At 47.0% G+C, this 26,289-nt stretch overlaps 2 protein-coding genes across 3 annotated transcripts in view; both read right to left on the minus strand.

The window, feature by feature from the left end:
* Positions 1–26,289, minus strand: part of MOCOS (molybdenum cofactor sulfurase) — a 1,370,999-nt gene that overhangs the window by 1,119,495 nt on the left and 225,215 nt on the right. The window lies entirely within an intron of this gene.
* LOC134929068 (spindlin-Z-like) lies at positions 13,207–14,003 on the minus strand. Its single transcript, XM_063924909.1, has one exon. The coding sequence runs from the start codon at positions 13,999–14,001 to the stop codon at positions 13,207–13,209; it is 795 nt and encodes a 264-aa protein (XP_063780979.1). The 5' UTR covers positions 14,002–14,003.

Genomic DNA, 26,289 nt, shown 5'->3' on the forward strand with positions numbered 1-26,289 from the left:
GACTTGTTGTCTGCTTTGACACTTTCAGATTCAGACACGCTTTCTGCTGCCTGTACATCCAATGATACATTTTCTTGTTGCTCCACTGCTCCAGTTAGTGGTGCTGTCTCGTAGAATACCACATCTCTGGATTTAAGAAAACATGTACTTGTAACATCCCAAAGTCTGTATCCTTTGCTTTCGTCGCAGTATCCGAGCATTATACATTCTATGGATTTTGGATCTAGTTTTCTCCTTTTTTCCTTTGGTATATGTGCAAAAGCTTTGCTCCCGAAAACAGGGAGATGACTGACACTTGGCTTTTTCCTGGACCACGCCTCCTGTGGCATTTTTCCTTTGATGGTCACTGTAGGTGCATGATTCTTAGGTATACTGCAGTAGATACTGCTTCTGCCCAAAACTTCTTTTACAGGCCAGCATCACTAAACATAGTTTGTGCTCTTTCAACAATTGTGTGGTTTGCCCGCTCACTCACGCCATTCTGTTCCGGTGTGTAAGCAATTGAAGGCTGATGCTTTATGCTATATTTCCTAAGGAATGCGTCTATGACTTTGTTATCATACTCTCCACCGTTGTCTGATCTCAGGATCTTTAGTTTCAGACCTGTCTGATTCTTCACCAGGTTTTTGTATTCCACAATTTTGTTGACCACTTAACTCCTCCACTTTAAGGAAGTACATGTGTTTCATTCTTGTGGCGTTATCAATGAGAGTCATGAAATACCTGTAGTCACTGATTGATTCTTCCTCCATTGGACCACACATGTCTGTGTGCACTAGAGCTAACAGTGTCTCTGCTCTATTAATTGACTTTGGAAATGGGTTGCCTTTTATGCAACTCTCACACATGGGTCTTTCAGCGTTGCTCACAGGGATCCCTGTTACCATTCCATCTAACAGTTTCTGGATGTTGTCATATCCTAGATGACCTAAGCATTTGTGCCACAGCTTCATTGACTGTTTTTCCTCAGTAGCCATCATTGCAGTACACTCCTCAATGTCCAGGACATATAGATGGTTGCATCAGGTTGCTGAAGCAATAATAGTCCTTCTTTTATTCTGCACCATACTGTACATTTGTCCTTCTGAAATTGGACTTTATAGCCTTTTTTCTCTAGGACGCTGATAGCAATGAGATTACTTCCTAAATCAGGCACGTACAACACATCTTGGATATCTGTAACAACTATTTCTCCTCCAATTCTTAAACGTACTGTGATTGTCCCAGCTTGTGATGCAGTAAGGACCTTGGGGGTCATTCCGAGATGATCGTAGCTGTGCTAAATTTAGCACAGCCATGATCATTCACACTGACATGTGGGGGGACACCCAGCACAGGGCTATCCCACCCCACTTGTCAGTGCCAGCCCCCCCCCCCCCAGCAGATGTGCAAAGGCATCGCACAGCGGAGATGCCTTTGCACTTCAAGAGTAGCTCCCGACCAGCGCAGCTTTAGTGTGCCGGCTTGGAGCTACTCATCGCTCCCCGGTTCGCAGTGGCTGCGTGTGACGTCAAGCTGCCGCTGCGACCCGCCCCCGTTCAGTCCAGCCACGCCTGCGTTGGCCGGACCGTGCCCACAAAATGGCGGCCAAACGGCGTCATTACACCCCCCCACGCAGCGTCCGCCTCTGCCTGTCAATGCGCCGGCGCATGCGGAGTTCTGACCCGATCGCACCACTGCGATAAACTGCAGCATTCGACCGGGTCAGAATGACCCCCCCACTTATTTCCAGTCCGTATAACTGTAGTGGGAACACACGGTTTTAAAGACTTGAACCAATGCTTATTGCAACTGAAATGTCTAGTGGCCCCCGAGTCCATGTATCAGTAATCCTTCCTGTGACTGTCTGCTACATTCAGTGCTGACTCGTTTGGCTTGTCACGCTGCTTCTGCACACCACTAGAATTTCTCATCCTGCAATCTGAAGCTTTATGTCCTTTCTTGTGACATACAAAATATTTGAATTTGTGCTTTTTGAACTTTGTGCCCTTTGTGATCAATGCAGAACTCTCAGCTATGGTCTCGACATGAATACGTTCTTGGAACTGCAACAACTTGGCCCTTACAATCTCTGTTGTCAGCTTAGTGTCATTTGACTCTAATGCAACCACCAAAAAATCAAATTCTGGCGTCAGATTCTGTAACATAGCCATTGCCACTTCTGCCTCATCCACCTGTGCCCCCACAGATGCCAACTGCTGAGCTATCAACAATAATATCAATGTAATCATGTCCTTGCAGGCACTCAGTTTTGTTCCATATATCATGCATCTCAAACTTATCCTTCTCATTAGATCTTTAGGGGTCATTCTGACCCGATCACATGCTGCAGTTTATCGCAGCAGTGCAATCGGGTCAGAACTGCGCATGCCAGACTGCGCCATATTGTGGGCACAGTCTGGCCAACGCAGGTGTGGCCGGACCACACGGTGGCAGGCGGCAGCAGCTGCGTGATGTCACACACAGCCGATGCGGGCCGGGGAGCAACCAGTAGCACCCAGCCAGCACGCTAAAGCTGCGCTGACCGGGAGCTACTCCTAAAGTACAAATGCATTGCCGCTGTGCAATGCTTTTGCACTTTTGCAGGGGGGGGGGGGGGCGGCACTGACATGCGGGGTGGAATAGCCCTGTGCTGGGGGTCCCCCCGCATGTCTATGGACATGATCGTAGCCCTGCAAAATTTTGCAGGGCTACGATCAACTCGAAATGACCCCCTTTGTCTTCATATGCATTTTGTAGGGCTATCCACATGTCCTTAGCTGACACTTTCCCACTGACTATTGAATAAACATGCTGCTCCACAGCTAAACCTATCGTCTCGGTGGCTCTGTCTGTGTCATTTGGGTTTGGACCTGCTCCTGGGTCTATAGTAACCTTCCACAACTTTTCCCAGTTAAGCTGCATCTCCATGGCAAACTTCTATGTAGTATAGTTCTCTGAACCTTTCAGCTTAGCAAAGTTCATGCTGTGTCCTGTGTTATACATCCTTTCTGCACTTGGATAAAATGTCACTTTAAACTTTGTTTGTGTGACTATTTAAAAGCACTCAGGGGGTTAATCTTCAGGCACACATGGGTATGGGGCGTGGGACTGGGCCCATAACCTATTGGCGGAGTGTATTGGATTCCCTGGTGCAGTGACATCAGTCCACACACTTAATGACTTAAACAGTAATGCAGGTTTATTCAGTGAACACAGGTGACTCAGATGTAATACTGATTTAGGCAATTAGGGGCCCTTATATCATACAAGGTAACAGCAGTGGTAGCGGTACTTATCAGGAGTTGTCTCCAGTGGTGAGGTATGGAGGACTGCACAACCATGCACTGTAGAGAAGATGTGGCGCCCAGCTCAGCGTGGGCTCCAGAGCCGTGATACATGCAAAGAAACGCTGTGAGTCTCTGTAGCTGAGATCCACTCCCGGCCTCAGCTCTGCACGCTTGCATACACCAGTAGTCAGTCTAAGATGGAGGATCTGAGATTACATCACATAGCTCCGCCTCCGATTGACTCTTGGCACTAGGGGATTAACACTAGGGGATGTGCCCATAGACTGCTGTGTAGAAGGAGACAGGCACAGAGTGCACCAAATCCTAACACCAACCCTCCCGCATCTTGCAAGAGACTCCTATTTTATTGACGAGCCTCCAGCTGCCCCGCAAAGTTTACTAAATGACATGGATTCCCAAATGCCCCTTCAGAAATCCAGACTGCGCATGTGCAAGTCTGGAAGTAACACTGGCGGGGCCCAGTGTCAGTATGCAAAATAGGCACCACAGAGTTGTGGGTATCATTGAGGGGCTCTGAGATGCGCCGGTTACTTCTTTTAATCTCCACTGCTGCAGCTACTCTCACAGAAACTAGCTCATGTGCAATGGTGCTGCTGCAGAGGGAGAAGGCAGCTGGCACGGGCAGGACTGTGGGCAGGGGACACACAGGTACAAAAGCCGTGGAGACACAGGAGCAACTGGGACAGACACAACAAGAGGAGAGGAGAGGCAGCAACGGAGATAAGAGATAGAGAGAGCATGGGGAGGCACACAGACTGCTACTGGAGATGGGGCAGAGAGGCCGAGGGAGCCAGGGCAGTCACAGTACAGAGACTAGGGATGGGAATGGCATGGGGTAGAAACTGGGTCAAACTGGCCTACAGGGGCACAGGGAAAAACCCGGTAGGCCCCACTGCCCTCCACTAATCAGGTTTCATACTGTGTTACTATGATATATTATACCCCTTTTCCACTACCTTTAAAAACACGGGTAAATGCGCGGGGCGCGCATTTACCCATGTTTTTTCCTAGTGGAAACGGCCCCCCCCGGCAAATTCACGGATCAAGTGATCCGGGAATCCTACCCGGGTATCTTGCCGGGTTGAACACGTGTTCAACCCGGTAAGCTGTGTAGTGTGAATGGGAGCCGTGTTGATGTAACACGGCTCCCGTTCACAGCGTATGGAAGGGCGGCGCTGGGAGAACATGTGATCTCCCAGCACCGTCCCTGCCGCGTCAGCAGCAGCTTCACCAACCCGGCAATATGCCGGGTTGGTGAGTGCTGTGGGAAAGGGGGCTGCGACCCGTGCTACCGGTGGAAAAGGGGTATCACGTTATACTGCACAGGAATATGGTGCATTCTCTACAGTACATTGCTGTTATTAATCTTGTACATTACTATGAACTAGCAGTATTTACTTTATGTATATATAATGGTTACTCAAGCCTCTTGGAGCTTACACACCCCTAAATATTGGCCTCTATCACTGCATTTCCCCAGTGGGCTCTTCATGCCTCAGTCCGATACTGGGTAGAAAGGCAGTCAGATAGAAAGTGGGGGAGTCAGGACACAGAGACTGCAGCTGGAAGAGGGACAGAGAGATTGTCATGGAGCCAGGGCAGTCACAGTACAGAGAATGGAGATGGCATGGGACAGAGAGAACTGGAGGAGTCAGGACACAGAGACTGCTGCTGGGGAATGGTGAAAGTGAAAGGTGTGATACTGCGCTCTCTAAGTCACAGAGGATATCCTTGGAAGGATGTGCTGCTAGGGGCGTGGCTTGAAAGGGCGATGGTTGCTCGCTGCGCACTTCCTTATAGGCAATAATAATGGAATAACACTCAGTGTTTATAAAAAAGGGTTGTTTATTGAATCCCAATAATGTTTAGTAATTATGAGTACTTTTATTTACTGTAACAGTAGTCTGTATTAGAGATGAGCGGGTTCGGTTCGTTGAGATCCGAACCCCCCCGAACTTCACCTATTTTACACGGGTCCGAGGCAGCCTTGGATCTTCCCGCCTTGCTCGGTTAACCTGAACGTGCCTGGACGTCATCATCCCGCTGTTGGATTTTTGCGATATTCGTATTCTATATAAAGAGCCGCGCGTCGCCGCCATTTTCACTCGTGCATTGGAGATTAAACAGAGATGACGTGGCTGCGTTCTCTCCCTGAAAAGCTCCGTATCTGTGCTCAGTGTGCTGCAAATATCTGTGCTCAGTGTGCTGCAAATATCTGTGCTCAGTGTGCTGCAAATATCTACGTTCTCTGCCTGAAAACGCTCCATTTCTGTGCTCAGTGTGCTGCAAATATCTGTGCTCAGTGTGCTGCATTGTGGGGACCACCAGTATATAATTATAGTAGTACAGTACAGTAGGCCATTGCTGTATCTTGCAGCTCTGTGTCAAGTATACTATCCATATCTGTGCTGCATTATTGTGAGCAGTATATAGTAGGACAGTGCAGCATTTTGGTGACCAGCAGTATACAGTACAGTACAGTAGGCCATTGCTGTATCTTGCAGCTCTGGTTCACTTCTAGTATCCTGATCAGTGCTCAATATCTGCTGCATTGTTGTGACCAGTATGTATACTGTACTGTGCGACGTGTGTTATACACCTGGTGATTTTATACATCCTGTAATCTGTACTGAGCGATGTGTGAGATACACCTGGAGATTATACACCCTGTATACTGTACTGTGCAACGTTTGTGATACATCTGGTGATTATACACCCTGTATACTGTACTGAGCGATGTGTGAGATACACCTTGGGATTATACACCCTATATATTGTACTGTGTGATGTGTGAGATACACCTGGGGATTATACACCCTATATACTGTACTGTGCGATGTGTGTGATACACCTGGTAATTAATTATACACCCTGTATACTGTACTGTGCGACGTGTGTTATACACCTGATGATTATACATCCTGTAATCTGTACTGAGTGATGTGTGAGATACACCTGGGGATTATACACCCTATATACTGTACTGTGTGATGTGTGAGATACACCTGGGGATTATACACCCTATATACTGTACTGTGTGATGTGTGAGATACACCTGGGGATTATACACCCTATATTATTATTATTATTATTATTATTATTATTATTATTATTATTGGCCCTCATTCCGAGTTGATCGCTCGGTATTTTTCATCGCATCGCAATGAAAATCCGCTTAGTACGCATGCGCAATGTTCGCACTGCGACTGCGCCAAGTAACTTTGCTATGTAGAAAGTAATTTTACTCACGGCTTTTTCATCGCTCCGGCGATCGTAATGTGATTGACAGGAAATGGGTGTTACTGGGCGGAAACACGGCGTTTCAGGGGCGTGTGGCTGAAAACGCTACCGTTTCCGGAAAAAACGCAGGAGTGGCCGGAGAAACGGTGGGAGTGCCTGGGCGAACGCTGGGTGTGTTTGTGACGTCAACCAGGAACGACAAGCACTGAACTGATCGCACAGGCAGAGTAAGTCTGAAGCTACTCTGAAACTGCTAAGTAGTTAGTAATCGCAATATTGCGAATACATCGGTCGCAATTTTAAGAAGCTAAGATTCACTCCCAGTAGGCGGCGGCTTAGCGTGTGTAACTCTGCTAAATTCGCCTTGCGACCGATCAACTCGGAATGAGGGCCATTATTATTATCCTTTATTTATATGGTGCCACAAGGGTTCCGCAGTGCCCAATTACAGAGTACATAAATAATCAAACAGTAAAAACAGCAATTTACAGTTGATGACAGTATAGGACAAGTACAGGGTAAATAAAATAAGATTTTACTTACCGATAAATCTATTTCTCGTAGTCCGTAGTGGATGCTGGGACTCCGTCAGGACCATGGGGATAAGCGGCTCCGCAGGAGACAGGGCACAAAAGTAAAAGCTTTAGGATCAGGTGGTGTGCACTGGCTCCTCCCCCTATGACCCTCCTCCAAGCCTCAGTTAGGATACTGTGCCCGGACGAGCGTACACAATAAGGAAGGATTTTGAATCCCGGGTAAGACTCACACCAGCCACACCAATCACACTGTACAACCTGTGATCTGAACCCAGTTAACAGCATGATAACAGCGGAGCCTCTGAAAAGATGGCTCACAACAATAATAACCCGATTTTTGTAACAATAACTATGTACAAGTATTGCAGACAATCCGCACTTGGGATGGGCGCCCAGCATCCACTACGGACTACGAGAAATAGAATTATCGGTAAGTAAATTCTTATTTTCTCTGACGTCCTAAGTGGATGCTGGGGACTCCGTCAGGACCATGGGGATTATACCAAAGCTCCCAAACGGGCGGGAGAGTGCGGATGACTCTGCAGCACCGAATGAGAGAACTCTCGGTCCTCCTCAGTCAGGGTGTGCCCCTGACCAAGTAGCTGCTCGGCAAAGTTGTAAAGCCGAGACCCCTCGGGCAGCCGCCCAAGATGAGCCCACCTTCCTTGTGGAATGGGCATTTACATATTTTGGCTGTGGCAGGCCTGCCACAGCATGTGCAAGCTGAATTGTACTACACATCCAACTAGCAATCGTCTGCTTAGAATCAAGAGCACCCAGTTTATTGGGTGCATACAGGATAACAGCAAGTCAGTTTTCCTGACTCCAGCCGTCCTGGAAACCTATATTTTCAGGGCCCTGACAACATCTAGCAACTTGGAGTCCTCCAAGTCCCTAGTAGCCGCAGGTACCACAATAAGCTGGTTCAGGTGAAACACTGACACCACCTTAGGGAGAAACTGGGGACGAGTCCGCAGCTCTGCCCTGTCCGAATGGACAATCAGATATGGGCTTTTGTGAGACAAAGCCGCCAATTCTGACACTCGCCTGGCCGAGGCCAGGGCCAACAGCATGGTCACTTTCCATGTGAGATATTTCAAATCCACAGATTTGAGCGGTTTAAACCAATGTGATTTGAGGAATCCCAGAACTACGTTGAGATCCCACAGTGCCACTGGAGGCACAAAAGGGGGTTGTATATGCAGTACTCCCTTGACAAACTTCTGGACTTCAGGAACTGAAGCCAATTCTTTCTTGAAGAAAATCGACAGGGCCGAAATTTGAACCTTAATGGACCCCAATTTGAGGCCCATAGACACTCCTGTTTGCAGGAAATGCAGGAATCGACCGAGTTGAAATTTCTTCGTGGGGCCTTCCTGGCCTCACACCACGCAACATATTTTCGCCACATGTGGTGATAATGTTGTGCGGTCACCTCCTTCCTGGCTTTGACCAGGGTAGGAATGACCTCTTCCGGAATGCCTTTTTCCCTTAGGATCCGGCGTTCAACCGCCATGCCGTCAAACGCAGCCGCGGTAAGTCTTGGAACAGACATGGTACTTGCTGAAGCAAGTCCCTTCTTAGCGGCAGAGGCCATGAGTCCTCTGTGAGCATCTCTTGAAGTTCCAGGTACCAAGTCCTTCTTGGCCAATCCGGAGCCACGAGTATAGTTCTTACTCCTCTACGTCTTATAATTCTCAGTACCTTGGGTATGAGAAGCAGAGGAGGGAACACATACACTGACTGGTACACCCACGGTGTTACCAGAGCGTCCACAGCTATTGCCTGAGGGTCTCTTGACCTGGCGCAATACCTGTCCAGTTTTTTGTTCAGGCGGGACGCCATCATGTCCACCTTTGGTCTTTCCCAATGGTTCACAATCATGTGGAAGACTTCCCGATGAAATCCCCACTCTCCCGGGCGTCGGAATGAACACTGCTGACAGTGCTATCACCTGATTTTCCGCCCAGCGAAGAATCCTTGCAGTTTCTGCTATTGCCCTTCTGCTTCTTGTGCCGCCCTGTCTGTTTACGTGGGCGACTGCCGTGATGTTGTCCCACTGGATCAATACCGGCTGACCTTGAAGCAGAGGTCTTGCTAAGCTTAGAGCATTGTAACTTGCCCTTAGCTCCAGTATATTTATGTGGAGAGAATTCTCCAGACTTGATCACACTCCCTGGAAATTTTTTCCCTGTGTGACTGCTCCCCAGCCTCTCAGGCTGGCATCCCTGGTCACCAGGACCCTTCCTGAATGCCGAATCTGCGGCCCATTAGTAGATGAGTACTTTGCAGCCACCGCAGAAGAAACACCCTTGTCCTTGGAGACAGGGTTATCCGCTGATGCATCTGAAGATGCGATCCGGACCATTTTTCCAGCAGATCCCACTGAAAAGTTCTTGCGTGAAAACTGCCGAATGGAATCGCTTCGTAAGAAGCCACCATTTTTCCCAGGACCCTTGTGCAATGATGCACTGACACTTTTCCTGGTTTTAGGAGGTTCCTGACTAGCTCGGATAACTCCCTGGCTTTCTTCTCCGGGAGAAACACCCTTTTCTGGACTGTGTCCAGAATCATCCCTAGGAACAGCCGATGTGTCGTCGGAAACAACTGCGGTTTTGGAATATTTAGAATCCACCCGTGCTGTCGTAGAACTACTTGAGATAGTGCTACTCCGACCTCCATCTGTTCTCTGGACCTTGCTCTTATCAGGAGGTCGTCCATTTTCTTTGAAGAAGAATCATCATTTCGGCCATTACCTTGGTAAAGACCCGGGGTGCCGTGGACAATCCAAACGGCAGCGTCTGAAACTGATAGTGACAGTTCTGTACCACGAACCTGAGGTACCCTTGGTGAGAAGGGCAAATTGGGACATGGAGGTAAGTATCCCTGATGTCCCGGGACACCCTATAGTCCCCTTCTTCCTGGTTCGCTATCACTGTTCTGGCTTCAGTACCACAACATAGTGTGGAATAATACCCCTTTCCTTGTTGTAGGAGGGGTACTTTGATTATCACCTGCTGGGAATACAGCTTGTGAATTGTTTCCAATACTGCCTCCCTGTCGGAGGGAGACGTTGGTAAAGCAGACTTCAGGAACCTGCGAGGGGGAAACGTCTCGACTTTCCAATCTGTACCCCTGGGATCCTACTTGTAGGATCCAGGGGTCCTGTACGGCCCCAGCGTCATGCTGAGAAACTTGGCAGAAGCGGTGGAGGCTTCTGTTCCTGGGAATGGGCTGCCTGCTGCAGTCTTCTTCCCTTTCCTCTATCCCTGGGCAGATATGACTCTTATGGGGACGAAAGGACTGAGGCTGAAAAGACGGTGTCTTTTTCTGCAGAGATGTGACTTAGGGTAAAAACGGTGGATTTTCCAGCAGTTGCCGTGGCCACCAGGTCCGATGGACCGACCCCAAATAACTCCTCCCCTTTATACGGCAATACTTCTTTGTGCCGTTTGGAATCTGCATCACCTGACCACTGTCGTGTCCATAAACATCTTCTGGCAGATATGGACATCGCACTTACTCTTGATGCCAGAGTGCAAATATCCCTCTGTGCATCTCGTATATATAGAAATGCATCCTTTAAATGCTCTATAGTCAATAAAATACTGTCCCTGTCAAGGGTATCAATATTTTTAGTCAGGGAATCCGACCAAGCCACCCCAGCTCTGCACATCCAGGCTGAGGCGATCGCTCGTCGCAGTATAACACCAGTATGTGTGTATATACTTCTTAGGATATTTTCCAGCCTCCTATCAGTTGGCTCCTTGAGGACGGCCCTATCCGGAGACGGTACGGCCACTTGTTTTGATAAGCGTGTGAGCGCCTTATCCACCCTAAGGGGTGTTTCCCAACGCGTCCTAACTTCTGGCGGGAAAGGGTATACCGCCAATAATTTTCTATCGGGGGAAACCCACGCACCATCACACACTTCATTTAATTTATCTGATTCAGGAAAAACTACAGGTAGTTTTTTCACACCCCACATAATACCTTTTTTTGTGGTACTTGTAGTATCAGAAATATGTAACACCTCCTTCATTGCCCTTAACAAGTAACGTGTGGCCCTAAAGGAAAATACGTTAGTTTCTTCACCGTCGACACTGAAATCAGTGTCCGTGTCTGTGTCGACCGACTGAGGTAAATGGGCGTTTTAAAGCCCCTGACGGTGTTTGAGACGCCTGGACAGGTACTATTTTTTTTTTGCCGGCCGTCTCTGTTGACATTATCACGTAATTCCTTGAATAAGCCATCCATTCCGGTGTCGACTCCCTAGAGAGTGACATCACCATTACAGGCAATTGCTCCGCCTCCTCACCAACATCGTCCTCATACATGTCGACACACACGTACCGACACACAGCACACACACAGGGAATTCTCTGATAGAGGACAGGACCCCACTAGCCCTTTGGGGAGACAGAGGGAGAGTTTGCCAGCACACACCAAAAACGCTATAATTATACAGGGACAACCTTTATATAAGTGTTTTTCCCTTATAGCATTTTAATATATATACTCATATCGCCAAATAAGTGCCCCCCCTCTCTGTTTTAACCCTGTTTCTGTAGTGCAGTGCAGGGGAGAGCCTGGGAGCCTTCCCACCAGCATTTCTGTGAGGGAAAATGGCGCTGTGTGCTGAGGAGAATAGGCCCCGCCCCCTTTTCGGCGGGCTTCTTCTCCCGTTTTTCTGAGACCTGGCAGGGGTTAAATACATCCATATAGCCCCCAGGGGCTATATGTGATGTATTTTTAGCCAGAATAAGGTACTATCATTGCTGCCCAGGGCGCCCCCCCAGCGCCCTGCACCCTCAGTGACCGCTGCTATGAAGTGTGCTGACAACAATGGCGCACAGCTGCAGTGCTGTGCGCTACCTTATGAAGACTGAAAAGTCTTCTGCCGCCGGTTTCTGGACCTCTTCACTTTTCGGCATCTGCAAGGGGGTCGGCGGCGCGGCTCCGGGACGAACCCCAGGGTGAAACCTGTGTTCCGACTCCCTCTGGAGCTAATGGTGTCCAGTAGCCTAAGAAGCCAATCCATCCTGCACGCAGGTGAGTTCACTTCTCTCCCCTAAGTCCCTCGATGCAGTGAGCCTGTTGCCAGCAGGACTCACTGAAAATAAAAAACCTAACAAAACTTTTACTCTAAGCAGCTCTTTAGGAGAGCCACCTAGATTGCACCCTTCTCGGCCGGGCACAAAAATCTAACTGAGGCTTGGAGGAGGGTCATAGGGGGAGGAGCCAGTGCACACCACCTGATCCTAAAGCTTTTACTTTTGTGCCCTGTCTCCTGCGGAGCTCCTGCGGAGCCGCTAATCCCCATGGTCCTGACGGAGTCCCAGCATCCACTAGGACGTCAGAGAAATATAGTTACATCAGCAGATGACACTGGAATAAGTATCAGGTGGCAGAAGACTGCTGGATGTGGTACAGTTGAAGATTATTAAAGTAAGACAAAGGATAAGCACATGAGGGAAGAGGGCCCTGCTCGTGAGACCTTACAATCTAAAGGGGAGGGGAAGACAGACATGGGTGACACAGATGGGGTACATAGAGAACGTGGAACAGAGGGTTAGGATGATATTTGGCTGAGTTTGGTGAAGAAGTGGACCCCCAGAAGGCACAAGTCAATACTTAACATTGCAACATATTACTGGGCTATGCAGGAGAAAATTAAAAATAGAAGAAAAAAAAAAATCGATAACTTCTACCGCTTTCAAAAAGGTCAATGGAAGCTTAAAAAATGGAGAACTACCTCATGGAAGCCAGATACAGTATACCAAACACTACTTAGCATAGTTAAGAATGAGTGCTTATGAAATACAGTAACATTTTGTCATAATATTTCAGAAACTGCATGGCTGGTCTCTTGCACTATTTTGCTCTAATACACCACCTGCTTTATGATTTATATTCAAAAACATTATGTCTCCATAATCCCAAAAACGTCAGTCTTCTTGTTCCTTTGTAAGGGAAAGAGAACAAACGTTCTCAAACAACGGTTTCTCAATTTCTTTTTCCTCTGGGAAGGGATTGTGGATTCGCAGGAATATCTGAGCATTTCTGTAATCAGAAAGCAGCAACTTTCTACAAATGTTTACATTAAATTACGTTTGGCAAAAAAAAGTACAGAATCCCATTTAGGATGTCTTCACCAAATCGTAGACATAAATATGGAAATCGTCATCAAACTTAATGAAGTACACAGATGGTTTAGCTTCAACTTGATGAATAACCATGCCAGTCCTTTTTGAGCCATCTTCTTTGGCATATTCCACTTGCTTGCCCACCAGGCTGTCCACAACCTCCCCTGGTTCTCTTTCAGCTGGAGGGGAATCATTTGAGTCTGCCGTGATCCGAAGATCTCCTTCTTTATAGTCATCTAAAAGTTGATACATATATACGACTGGGTCCTTTTCATAGGTTATATAATAATAAAACCATGTGTTCATAAAAGGTGCTCGTGCTAGTACCATCCCTCGCCACTCATCCTTGGAACCATCCTTTGTTTCAAACCTATGCTCCACTGCTTTACCAATCATTGTGTCAGCCAAATGGGCATCGCTGATTCGGGATGAGGCAACTCTGTCTGGTAGAACTTCAAGAGCAGACACCCTTTCATCCTTGTGAAGCTCAAGTCCATAGACACAATCAAATCCATCATACTTTATAAGATAGAGGCAGGGATTCACTGGTACTTGATCCAGAACTGTTCCTTTCCACTGGGTTATTGTCCCACTGCCCTCTTTCCACCCATGCTGTATTCTACAACCTACAATATTTCGCCTTGGCTGGGAGATTGGTTTACTTGGTCCCATATTATTTCGATGTTTCTTATGAGATGTTCTTTTCTTCATCATATTTGCAGAAACACCTGCATGTGCTGCATCAGCTCTTGATCGCTGAGCGGCCGCCTTTCCAAATGGAGTCTTCATTCATCTGTGTACTAAAGGGCAGCAGGGCTGCCGAACTAGGTTGAAAAGTGTAGTCACTCCAAGTTTGTTGTAGTCCTTCCAGTCTACATGAAAAAGAACCCCTTCCTTTCCACCTTTCAGAAAAACTCTGACCATCAATCGCTCTGATAAGAAGTCACTTATCTGGGGCAGATAGGATGTGTTTCCCTCCACTCCCCCTGCAGGTGATGGCTGCGGCACAGTGCTCCCCTGCGGCCAGTTGCCCCAATCCTCCTCCTCCCTCCTTTGTCAGACTCTGTGCGCTACTTCACTCCCCCTGAACTTCCAAGCCCTCCGCTCAGACACTCCAGGGCTCGTTCCCTTCCCTCACCCCCTCCCTCTCCACACACTGCCAGATTTGGAGCTGGCTGCTACTATACGGCCGCCTGTCACTCTGCTGCCAGGACCAGGCCTCGCATTCCTGACAAATACAGATCCCTCCAAAGCTGTATACTGTATACAGTACTGTGCGACATGTGTTATACACCTGGTGATTATTATACATCCTGTAATCTGTACTGAGCGATGTGTGAGATACATCTGGTAATATCTGTGCTCAGTGTGCTGCATTGTGGGGACCACCAATATATATTTATAGTAGTACAGTACAGTAAGCCATTGCTGTATCTTGCAGCTCTGTGTCACTGCAAGTATCCATTCCATATCTGTGCTGCATTGTTGTGAGCAGTATATAGTAGGATAGTGCAGCATTTTGGTGACCAGCAGTATACATATAGTACAGTACAGTAGGCCATTGCTGTATCTTGCAGCTCCGTGTCAGACTCAGTTCTAGTATCCTGATCAGTGATCAATATCTGCTGCATTGTTGTGACCAGTATATAGTAGTACAGTGCTGCATTGTGGTGACCACCAGTTTATAGTAGTACAGTACAGTAGGCCATTGCTGTATCTTGCAGCTCCGTGTCAGACTCAGTTCTAGTATCCTGATCATTGCTCAATCTGTGCTGCATTGTTGTGACCAGTATATAGTAGTACAGTGCTGCATTGTGGTGACCACCAGTATATAGTAATACAGTACAGTAGGCCATTGCTGTATCTTGCAGCTCCGTGTCAGACTCAGTTCTAGTATCCTGATCATTGCTCAATCTGTGCTGCATTGTTGTGACCAGTATATAGTAGTACAGTGCTGCATTGTGGTGACCACCAGTATATAGTAATACAGTACAGTAGGCCATTGCTGTATCTTGCTGCTCTGTGTCAATACTAGTATCCTGATCAGTGCTCAATATCTGTGCTGCAGTGTGGTGACCACCAGTATATAGTAGTACAGTGCTGCATTGTGGTGACCACAAGTATATAGTAGTATAGTACAGTAGGCCATTGCTTTATCTTGCAACTCCATGTCAGACTCAGTTCTAGTATCCTGATCAGTGCTCAATCTGTGCTGCATTGTTGTGACCAGTATATAGTAGTACAATGCTGCATTGTGGTGACCACCAGTATATAGTAGTACAGTACAGTAGGCCATTGCTGTATCTTGCAGCTCCGTGTCAGACTCAGTTCTAGTATCCTGATCAGTGCTCAATATGTGCTGCATTGTTGTGACCAGTATATAGTAGTACAGTGCTGCATTGTGGTGACCACCAGTATATAGTAGTACAGTACAGTAGGTCATTGCTGTATCTTGCAGCTCTGTGTCAGACTCAGTTCTAGTATCCTGATCAGTGCTCAATATGTGCTGCATTGTTGTGACCAGTATATAGTAGTACAGTGCTGCATTGTGGTGACCACCAGTATATAGTAGTACAGAAGAGTAGGCCATTGCTGTATCTTGCGGCACTGTGTCAGACTTTGTTCTTGTATCCTGATCAGTGCTCTATATGTGCTGCATTGTTGTGACCAGTATATAGTAGTACAGTGCTGCATTGTGGTGACCACCAGTATATAGTAATACAGTACAGTAGGCCATTGCTGTATCTTGCAGCTCCATTCCAGACTCAGTTCTTGTATCCTGATCAGTGATCAATATGTACTGCATTGTTGTGTCCAGTATATAGTAGTACAGTGCTGCATTGTGGTGACCACCAGTATATAGTAGTACAGTACAGTAGGCCATTGCTGTATCTTGCAGCTCCGTGTCAGACTCAGTTATAGTATCCTGATCAGTGCTCAATCTGTGCTGCATTGTTGTGACCAGTATATAGTAGTACAGTGCTGCATTGTGGTGACCACCAGTATATAGTAATACAGTACAGTAGGCCATTGCTGTATCTTGCTGCTCTGTGTCAATACTAGTATCCTGACAGTGATCAATATCTGTGCTGCATTGTGGTGACCACCAGTATATAGTAGTACAGTGCTGCATTGTGGTGACCACCAGTATATAGTAGTACAGTACAGTAAGCCATTGCTGTATCGTGCAGATCTGTGTCAGACTCAGTTCTAGTATCCTGATCAGTGTTCAATCTGTGCTACATTGTTGTGACCAGTATATAGTAGTACAGTGCTGCATTGTGGTGACCACCAGTATATAGTAATACAGTACAGTAGGCCATTGCTGTATCTTGCTGCTCTGTGTCACTTCTAGTATCCTGATCAGTGCTCAATATCTGTGCTGCATTGTGGTGACCACCAGTATATAGAAGTACAGTGCTACTTTGTGGTGACCACCAGTATATAGTAGTACCGTACAGTAGGCCATTGCTCTATCTTGCAACTCCATGTCAGACTCAGTTCTAGTATCCTGATCAGTGCTCAATCTGTGCTGCATTGTTGTGACCAGTATGTAGTAGTACAGTGCTGCATTGTGGTGACCACCAGTATATAGTAGTACAGTACAGCAGGCCATTGCTGTATCTTGCAGCTCCGTGTCAGACTCAGTTCTAGTATTCTGATCAGTGCTCAATATGTACTGCATTGTTGTGACCAGTATATAGTAGTACATTGCTGCATTGTGATGACCACCAGTATATAGTAGTACAGTACAGTAGGCCATTGCTGTATCTTGCAGCTCTGTGTCAGACTCAGTTCTAGTATCCTGATCAGTGCTCAATCTGTGCTGCATTGTTGTGACCAGTATATAGTAGTACAGTGCTGCATTGTGGTGACCAGTATACTACAGTACAATAGTCCAGTGCTTTTCGCACTGCTCAGTGTTAGATCTTCGTAGTATCATCAGTGATCAGTATTATCAGTGCTCAGTTAAATCAGTGCTCAGTTAAATCAGTGATCAGTATAATCAGTGCTCAGTAAAATCAGTGCTTAGTAAAATCAGTGCTCAGTAAAATCAGTGCTCAGTATAATCAGTGATCAGTATAATCAGTTCTCAGTATAATCAGTGCGCTGTTAGACATGCATCCGTTTTCCGCCATTAGTGCATTGGGATTTAGACAATTGATGAAGTTAGTGTGTCCCAGGTACAAAATCCCATCTAGATTCCATAAGTTGCTGCGGCCCCACAGGAAATATGTGACTGCATATTTAGATGACATTGTTATTTTTAGCTCTGACTGGGAGTCACACCTACCAAAGGTAGAAGCCGTTTTACAGTCTCTACGGGCATACGGGTTTACTGCCAACCCTGAGAAATGTGCTATTGGTATGATTGAGGCCAAGTATTTGGGGTACATTGTGGGCAGAGGACAGGTTAAACCTCTGCCTAGTAAGGTAAAAGCAGTCCTTACCTGGTCTAGACCTAAATGCAAATCACAACTTAGGACATTTCTCGGTTTGGTCGGATATTATCGCAGGTTCATTCGAGATTTCGCTGCTAGAGCGGCTCCACTAACCGAATGTCTTAAAAAAACAATGCCCTGACAAGATAACATGGTTTAGACCAGTGGAAACTGCTTGGCAGGATTTAAGACGAGCTTTGTGTACTGAGCCTGTCTTGCAAGCTCCTGACTTTAAAAAGCAATTTGTGTTACAAACGGATGCCTCTGGGATAGGATTAGGAGCAGTCCTATCCCAAGAGGTAGATGGAGACGAGAATCCTATCCTCTACCATAGCCGTAAATTATTGACCAGGGAGCGCAGGTACTCAACTGTAGAGCAGGAGTGCTTGGCCACTAAATGGGCAGTTGAGTCATTAAGGTATTATTTATGTTGAGAAACAGCATTCAATAGATTCAGACTTGATGTGTTACACAGGAGGGACAGTAGGTGGAGCTGTTGTATATGTGTTATGTGTTTTACAGTCTGTGATGTATGTCTTACACTTGTTTGTTCCTGTATTCTGAAGGTGACATGAAGGAGAGAGATGAAGCATGCATGATTGCAGCTCATGTACAGATATACTGTTTTGATTATCAGTTTGTATTCTGATCAGTTCCAGTTTCATTATATAAACTGGAAATTTAAAGTTGAAATGCTGCTGACTAAAGATGATTTGTGGGAAGTTATAAACACAGCAAGGCCAAATGTTGATAACCAGGAATGGGACATGAAAAACAGACAGGTACGTGCAACATGCAACATTAGGCTTACTAATTAAAGATGATCAGTTAGTCCATATAAATCAACAAGACACTGCAAAGGGCATGTGAGATACACTGCAAAGGCTACATGAAATAACCAGTTTAAACAGCAAATTATTCCTGCTAAGAAACCTGTACCAAATGACACTTAGCAAAGGACAGACTATGCAAGAGCATATAAGTAAATTGCTGGAGATAGTAGCCAGGGCCGTCTTTTCGTATGGGCTCAATGGGCTCTTGCCCAAGGGCCCCAGGAGTCTAAGGGCCCTAGGCTGATAGCTGAGGGTCCCCTCTTTCCAGGGATACCAGATTTTTGAAAATTGGCCCTGGGGAACCGGAGACTTCGAAGCAGTGGTCCCCACCCAAGACTGTTCATTGCTCTTCCCAGCCAGAAATCTCAGGTTGTGTCTGACTTAGAGTTTATTTGAGGGTATTCTCCAAAAGATGGGACTCTCCCCTTTCAGTGGATACTGGCAGCTTGTCTCTACTATGCCCAGAACTGGAGATATCAGCCTTCAAGCAGCTGGTCCCTGCTCCATCCCCACACATCTGGTTTGCAGTTTTATATTTTTGCCAGTGGATTGCTCTGGCTCCTGAAATCTGATCCCCAAGTCCCCAGAACCTCCTGAAAGGTGGGGCTCTCTAGTTTTTATCGCATTCAAAGCTAAGAAATCTATTTCCAGGAATATCTGCAGTCAACCAAGCTTCCCTCCCACCGGAAAACAATTAATATTAAGTCCACTCCACTATCCACTCCTCCACTGCGTATTACACACCCCCTACCACCCTGGAAGTCATGGAAGTCATGTACCAGGGCCCCTTAATTCAGCCCAATGCCTCTTCTACAGTTTAGTGTTCTCCCTCCCACCCCATCTTACACCATCTGTGCAGTAAAGGAGTAATTAGCAGAAATGACTGCTCCAGCTCCTACATGCTGAGCGGAAGATAGAACACACCCTACCGCCCATGGGACATCAATGCTGCGACTGATAGCACCCCCCACCCCTACCACTGGAGGATGGTTTGGGGGCCCTGTGCATTGCTGTGCCTAGGGGCCTACACTGCTGTTAAGACGGCCCTGATAGTAGCACAGCTCAGATCCATAGGAGAGGAGCTGAAATGCAGCCACACAGTAGCCATACTTCTGTGCAGTCTACCAGACACATACAGTGCACTGATAAACGCTTTGGAAACAAGACCTGAAACAGAACTCACACTAGACTTTGTGAAAAACAGGCTTATCTCCTATATAATTGCCCAGATCTGTCACTCTGTGGATAATGCTGGGAGTGGCTAGGAGCTCTCATTGGTTTAGCAGCAGGTATATCACACCCAGTCCACAGCTGATTGGTCGAGAAATGTCCTCCAACACAGATTACATCCAATGGGAGGCTCTGCCCTTCGCCTGCTGTGTGTTCCCAGAGCAGGATTAACAATGGGGCTGATGGAGCTGCAGCTCCAGCTCCACACCCCAAAATAGGCCCACTGCATCTGCAGCAACGTACCCTCCAACAATTTACAACAAACAATCGGGACAAATTCAAAAAGGGGGCATGGTCACAGGTACAGTGGAATGACCACGCCCCTTTTCCTATACTTTCAATGGAAGTTTGAACAGCCAAAAATCAGTACAGACCATAAAAAAAGGTACTGTACCTGCCAAAAAGGTACAGCTGGAGGGTATGCCACTGCATCTGCAGCAAGTCTCTGTGCTGTAGATAGGGGAAAAAAAAACTTTTACTGCAGCGTCCTATGGGGGTCATTCTGACCTGATTGACAGACAGAGGCAGTCACTTGGTGGGAGGGGGGGCACAGTGGCGTTTCTCCGCCGTTTTGTGGGCACGGTCTGGCCAACGCAGCCGCTGTGACCAATATTTAACCACTCACACAATTATGATTGGAGGTAATACTCCATATACTACAAATATTGCATGCCACAAGGGTATGCAACGGTTAAGGGGGATGAATATCTGCATAGGAAAGAAATCACACAGGATTAAATGGACAGTGACACAATAAAATCTCTCAAAGTTACAGATACTAGTGTGCATAACAAAGAAACAAGAGCATGCTTTAGATGCAAGAATATAGGACATTTACAAAGGACTGCTCTATATGGAAATGAGAACAACAGAAACTATTTTTAAAGGGATCCAAGCAGAAAGTCAAAACTGCACTTACAGACATATGCACACAAACGTGGAATAGAACTTTTAAAGAGACAGTAACACATACAAACTTTAGTTGGTACATAGATTCAGGAGTGACAAGTCACATGACAAGCGACAGAGATTTCTTCACCAAAATTGACACAAGTCATAGAGAAGCAATCTATTTTGCAGATGGTACCAATATCTCTGCGGAAGGTAAAAGGCATGGTATGTTCATATGCTCCAGTGCTAACAGAAGTGATAGAGCAATACCAATTAAAAACGTATTATATGTTCCCAGATTGGAAGGCGAATTAATATCTGTAAAGTGTTTGACAGATAAAGGGCTTACTGTTAAATTCAAAGATAAAGTGTGCATCATTCAAAATGGAACAGAAACAGTAGCCACAGCCAAAGCAGAACAACACCTGTATCGTCTAGACCAGGCATTCCCAACCGCGGTCCTCAAGGCACACCAACAGTGCAGGTTTTAGTGATATCCAGGCTTCAGTACAGATGGTTAAATCAAAAAAACTGAGGTACTAATTAAGTCACCTGTGCTGAAGCCTGGATATCACTAAAACCAGGACTGTTAGTGTGCCTTGAGGACCGAGGTTGGGAAACACTGGTCTACACACTGCGGCACAACAGGTGAGATTAAGCACACATGGACACAGTCTGTATTCACATGTGGCACAGATGACTAGGACACTGGCACCCAGACAGCATTAAGGAACTACAAAAGAGAGGCCTAACAAGGACCTCAGAGTATCAGACTGTTCAGAAACCATGAGGTGTGAATGCTGTATAAAAGCCAAAGCCACAAGAATGACAGTTCCAAAACAAAGTGAGAACAGAGCCCAAAGACCTCTAGATCTCATACACAGCAACGTGTGTGGCCCAATGCAAGTACGTACACCAAGCGGTTTCAGATATCTGACTTTCACTGATGACTACTCCAGATATACAGTTACTTATCTGATCAAAAGCAAGGATGAAGTACTGGACAAGTTACATGATTACGTAACAATGGCTAGAAATAAATTTCAAAGAAATCCACTAGTATTTCGTAGCGACAACGGAGATGAATTCACGGGTCACAAAATAGAACACTTCCTGAGACGACTCGATATAGAGCACCATAAGACAGTACCATACACGCCAGAACAGAATGGGGTAGCTGAAAGAAAGAATAGGACTCTGACAGAAATGATCAGATGCATGTTAATAGATTCAGGATTACCTGAAAATCCTGGGGTGAAGCCATAACGACAGCCACATGCATACAGAACAGATTATTCTCAAGAACAGTGGAGAAAACCCCATATGAATTATGGCATGGCAGAAAACCTAATGTGAAACTTTGGATGTAAAGAATTTGTGTACATTCCAGCAGAAAGACGCAGTAAACTGCAGAACCGCGCAGTGGAAGGAATCTTTGTAGGATACAGTGAATGTTCCAAAGGATACAGAATTCTGAACTGAAGAGGTTGAAATCAGTCTCGAAACACAGTGCCGTAACTAGACATTTTAGCGCTGTGTGCAAGAATCAGCATCAGCGCCCCCCACACCATACACATACCATATAAAAAATATAGGGGCATGGATTCAGGGGAAGGGGTATGGCCACAGAGCTCCCTTTTACACATTGCGGCAGACAGTCCCCCTTTTTACATATTACGACAGACAGCGTCCCCCTTTTTACACATTACAACAGACAGCGTCCCCCTTTTTACACATTACGCCAGACAGCGTCCCCCTTTTTACACATTACGCCAGACAGCGTCCCCCTTTTTACACATTACGGCAGACAGCGTCCCCCTTTTTACACATTATGGCAGACAGCACCCCCTTTTTACACATTACGGCAGACAGCGCCCCCTTTTTACACATTACGGCAGGCAGCGCCCCCTTTTTACACATTACGGCAGGCAGCGTCCCCTTTTTACACTATACGGCAGACAACGTCCCCCTTTTTACACATTACGGCAGACAACGTCCCCCTTTTTACACATTACGGCAGACAGCGTCCCCCTTTTCTCTGACGTCCTAGTGGATGCTGGGAACTCCGTAAGGACCATGGGGAATAGCGGCTCCGCAGGAGACAGGGCACATCTAAAGAAAGCTTTAGGATCACCTGGTGTGCACTGGCTCCTCCCCCTATGACCCTCCTCCAAGCCTCAGTTAGATTTTCTGTGCCCGACGAGAAGGGTGCACACTAGGGGCTCTCCTGAGCTCTTTGTGAAAGTTTTAGTTTAGGTTTATTATTTTCAGTGAGACCTGCTGGCAACAGGCTCACTGCATCGAGGGACTAAGGGGAGAAGAAGCGAACTCACCTGCGTGCAGAGTGGATTGGGCTTCTTAGGCTACTGGACATTAGCTCCAGAGGGACGATCACAGGTTCAGCCTGGATGGGTCACCGGAGCCGCGCCGCCGGCCCCCTTACAGAGCCAGAAGAGCGAAGAGGTCCAGAAAAATCGGCGGCAGAAGACTTTCCTGTCTTCAGATAAAGGTAGGCGCACAGCACCGCAGCTGTGCGCCATTGCTCTCAGCACACTTCACACTCCGGTCACTGAGGGTGCAGGGCGCTGGGGGGGCAGCGCCCTGAGACGCAATAAATCGATAGAAAACCTTTTATGGCTAAAATAAATGCATCACATATAACTCCTGGGCTATATGGATGCATTTAACCCCTGCCAAAACATACAAGAAAACGGATGATAAGGACGCCGAGAAAGGGGCGGAGCCTATCTCCTCAGCACACTGGCGCCATTTTCCCTCACAGCTCAGTTGGAGGGAAGCTCCCTGGCTCTCCCCTGCAGTCACTACACTACAGAAAGGGGTTAAAAAAGAGAGGGGGGCACAAATTAGGCGCAGTATAAACAATACAGCAGCTATAAAGGGAAAAACACTTATATAAGGTTATCCCTGTATATATATAGCGCTCTGGTGTGTGCTGGCAAACTCTCCCTCTGTCTCCCCAAAGGGCTAGTGGGGTCCTGTCCTCTATCAGAGCATTCCCTGTGTGTGTGCTGTATGTCGGTACTTTTGTGTCGACATGTATGAGGAGAAAAATGATGAGGAGACGGAGTAGAGTGTCTGTAATAGTGTTGTCACCCCCTGGGGGGTCGACACCTGAGTGGATGTACTGTTGAAATTGCGTGACAGTGTCAGCTTTGTATAAAAGACAGTGGTTGACATGAGACAGCCGGCTACTCAGCTTGTGCATGTCCAGACGTCTCATACAGGGGCTCTAAAGCGCCCGTTACCTCAGATACAGACGCCGACACGGATACTGACTCCTGTGTCGACGGTGAAGAGACAACCGTGATTTCCAATAGGGCCACACATTGCATGATTGAGGCAATGGAAAAAGTTTACACTCTTCTGATAATATAAATACCACCAAAAAAAGGGGTATTATGTTTGGTGAGGAAAAACTTCCTGTAGTTTTCCTGAATCTGAGAAATAAAATGAGGTGTGTGATGATGCGTGGGTTTCCCCCCGATAACAATTGATAATTTCTAAAAAGTTATTGGCAGTATACCTTTTCCCGCCAGAGGTTAGGGTGCGTTGGGAAACACCCCCTAAGGGGGATAAGGCGCTCACACGCTTGTAAGAACAAGGGCTCTACCCTCTCTGGAGATGGCCGCCCTTAGGGATCCTGCTGATAGAAAGCAGGAGGGTGTCCTAAAATGTATTTACACACATACTGGTGTTATACTGCGACCAGCAATCGCCTCAGCCTGGATGTGCAGTGCTGGGTTGGCGTGGTCGGATTCCCTGACTGGAAATTTGATATCCTAGATAAGGACAGTATATTATTGCCTATAGAGCAATTAAAAGATGCATTTCTATATATGCATGATGCACAGCGGAATATTTGCCGACTGGCATCAAGTATAAGTGCGTTGTCCAATTATACCAGTAAAGTGGTCAGGTGATGCGGATTCCAAACGGCATTTGGAAGTATTGCCTTAAAAAAAAAAAAAAGGGAATGTACCCCAGGTCGCCTCTCAAAATAAGACGCCGTATTATCAGGCGCAGTCCTGGTTGGCAAGCGGACAAAAGGGTTCCTCTTTTCTGCTCGTGACAGAGGGAGAGGAAAATGGCTGCAGAGATCAGCCAGTTCCCAGGAACAGAAACCCTTTTCCGCCTCTGCCAAGCTCTCAGTATGACGCTAGGGCTTTACAAGTTCAGGCACGGTGGGGGCCCGTTCTCAATGAATTTCAGTGCGCAATGGGCTCACTCGCAAGTAGACCCCTGGATCCTTCAGGTAATATTTCAGGGGTACAAATTGGAATTCGAGACGTATTCCCCTCGCCGTTTCCAAAAGTCTGTTTTACCGACGTCTCCCGCTGACAGGGAGACAGTTTTGGAAGCCATTCACAAGCTGTATTCCCAGCAGGTGATAATTAAGGTACCCCTCCTGCAACAGGGAACGGGGTATTATTCCACACTATTGTGGTACCGAAGCCAGACGGCTCGGTGAGACCGATTTTAAAATCTAAAATCTTTGAACACTTACATACAGAGGTTCAAATTCAAAATTGAGTCACTCAGAGCAGTGATTGCAAACCTGGAAGAAGGGGACTACATGATGTCTCGGGACATCAAGGATGCTTACCTTCATGTCAAAATTTACCCTTCTCACCAAGGGTATCTCAGGTTATGGTACAGAACTGTCACTATCAGTTCAGACACTGCCGTAGGGATGGTCCACGGCACCCCGGGTCTTTACTGAAGTAATGACCGTAATGATGACATTCCTTCGAAGGAAGGGAATTTTAGTTATCCTTTACTTGGACGATTCCCTGATAAGGGTGAGATCCAGGGAACAGTTGGAGATCGGTGTAGCACTACCTCAGGTAGTGTTGCGGCAGCACGATTGGATTCTCAATATTCCAAAATCGCAGCTGGTTCCGACGACTTGTCTTCTGTTCCTAGGGATGATCCTGGACACAGTCCAGAAAGAAGGTGTTTCTCCCGGAGGAGAAAGCCAGGGAGTTATCCGAGCTAGTCAGGAACCTCCTAAAACCGAACCAAGTCTCAGTGCATCAATGCACAAGGGTTCTGGGTAAAAATGGTGGCTTCCTACGAAGCAATCCCATTCGGCAGATTCCACGCAAGACTTTCCAGTGGAACCTACTGGACAAATGGTCCGGGTCGCATCTTCAGATGCTTCAGCGGATAACCCTGTCACCAGGGACAAGGGTATCCCTCCTGTGGTGGTTGCAGAGTGCTCATCTTCTAGAGGGCCGCAGATTCGGCATGCGGGACTGGGTCCTGGTGGCCACGGATGCCAGCCTGCGAGGCTGGGGAGCAGTCACACAGGGAAGGAATATCCAGGGCTTATGGTCAAGCCTGGAGACATCACTTCACATAAATGTCCTGAAGCTAAGGGCCATTTACAATGCTCTAAGCTTAGCAAGACCTCTGCTTCAAGGTCAGCCGGTGTTGATCCAGTCGGACAACATTACGGCAGTCACCCACGTAAACAGACAGGGTGCCACAAGAAGCAGGAGGGCAATGGCAGAAGCTGCAAGGATTCTTCGCGGGGCGAAAAACCATGTGATAGCACTGCCAGCAGTTTTCATTCCGGGAGTGGACAACTGGGAAGCAGTTTTCCTCAGCACGACCTCCACCCGGGAGAGTAAGGACTTCACCCAGAAGTCTTCCACATG

This window comes from Pseudophryne corroboree, chromosome 5, assembly GCF_028390025.1.
Source record: "Pseudophryne corroboree isolate aPseCor3 chromosome 5, aPseCor3.hap2, whole genome shotgun sequence".
Classification (NCBI taxonomy): Eukaryota; Metazoa; Chordata; class Amphibia; order Anura; family Myobatrachidae; genus Pseudophryne; species Pseudophryne corroboree.

Bases quoted from the DNA above. Each gene is read 5' to 3' on its own strand.
- LOC134929068 (XM_063924909.1), bottom strand. From the start codon at position 14,001: ATGAAGACTCCATTTGGAAAGGCGGCCGCTCAGCGATCAAGAGCTGAT.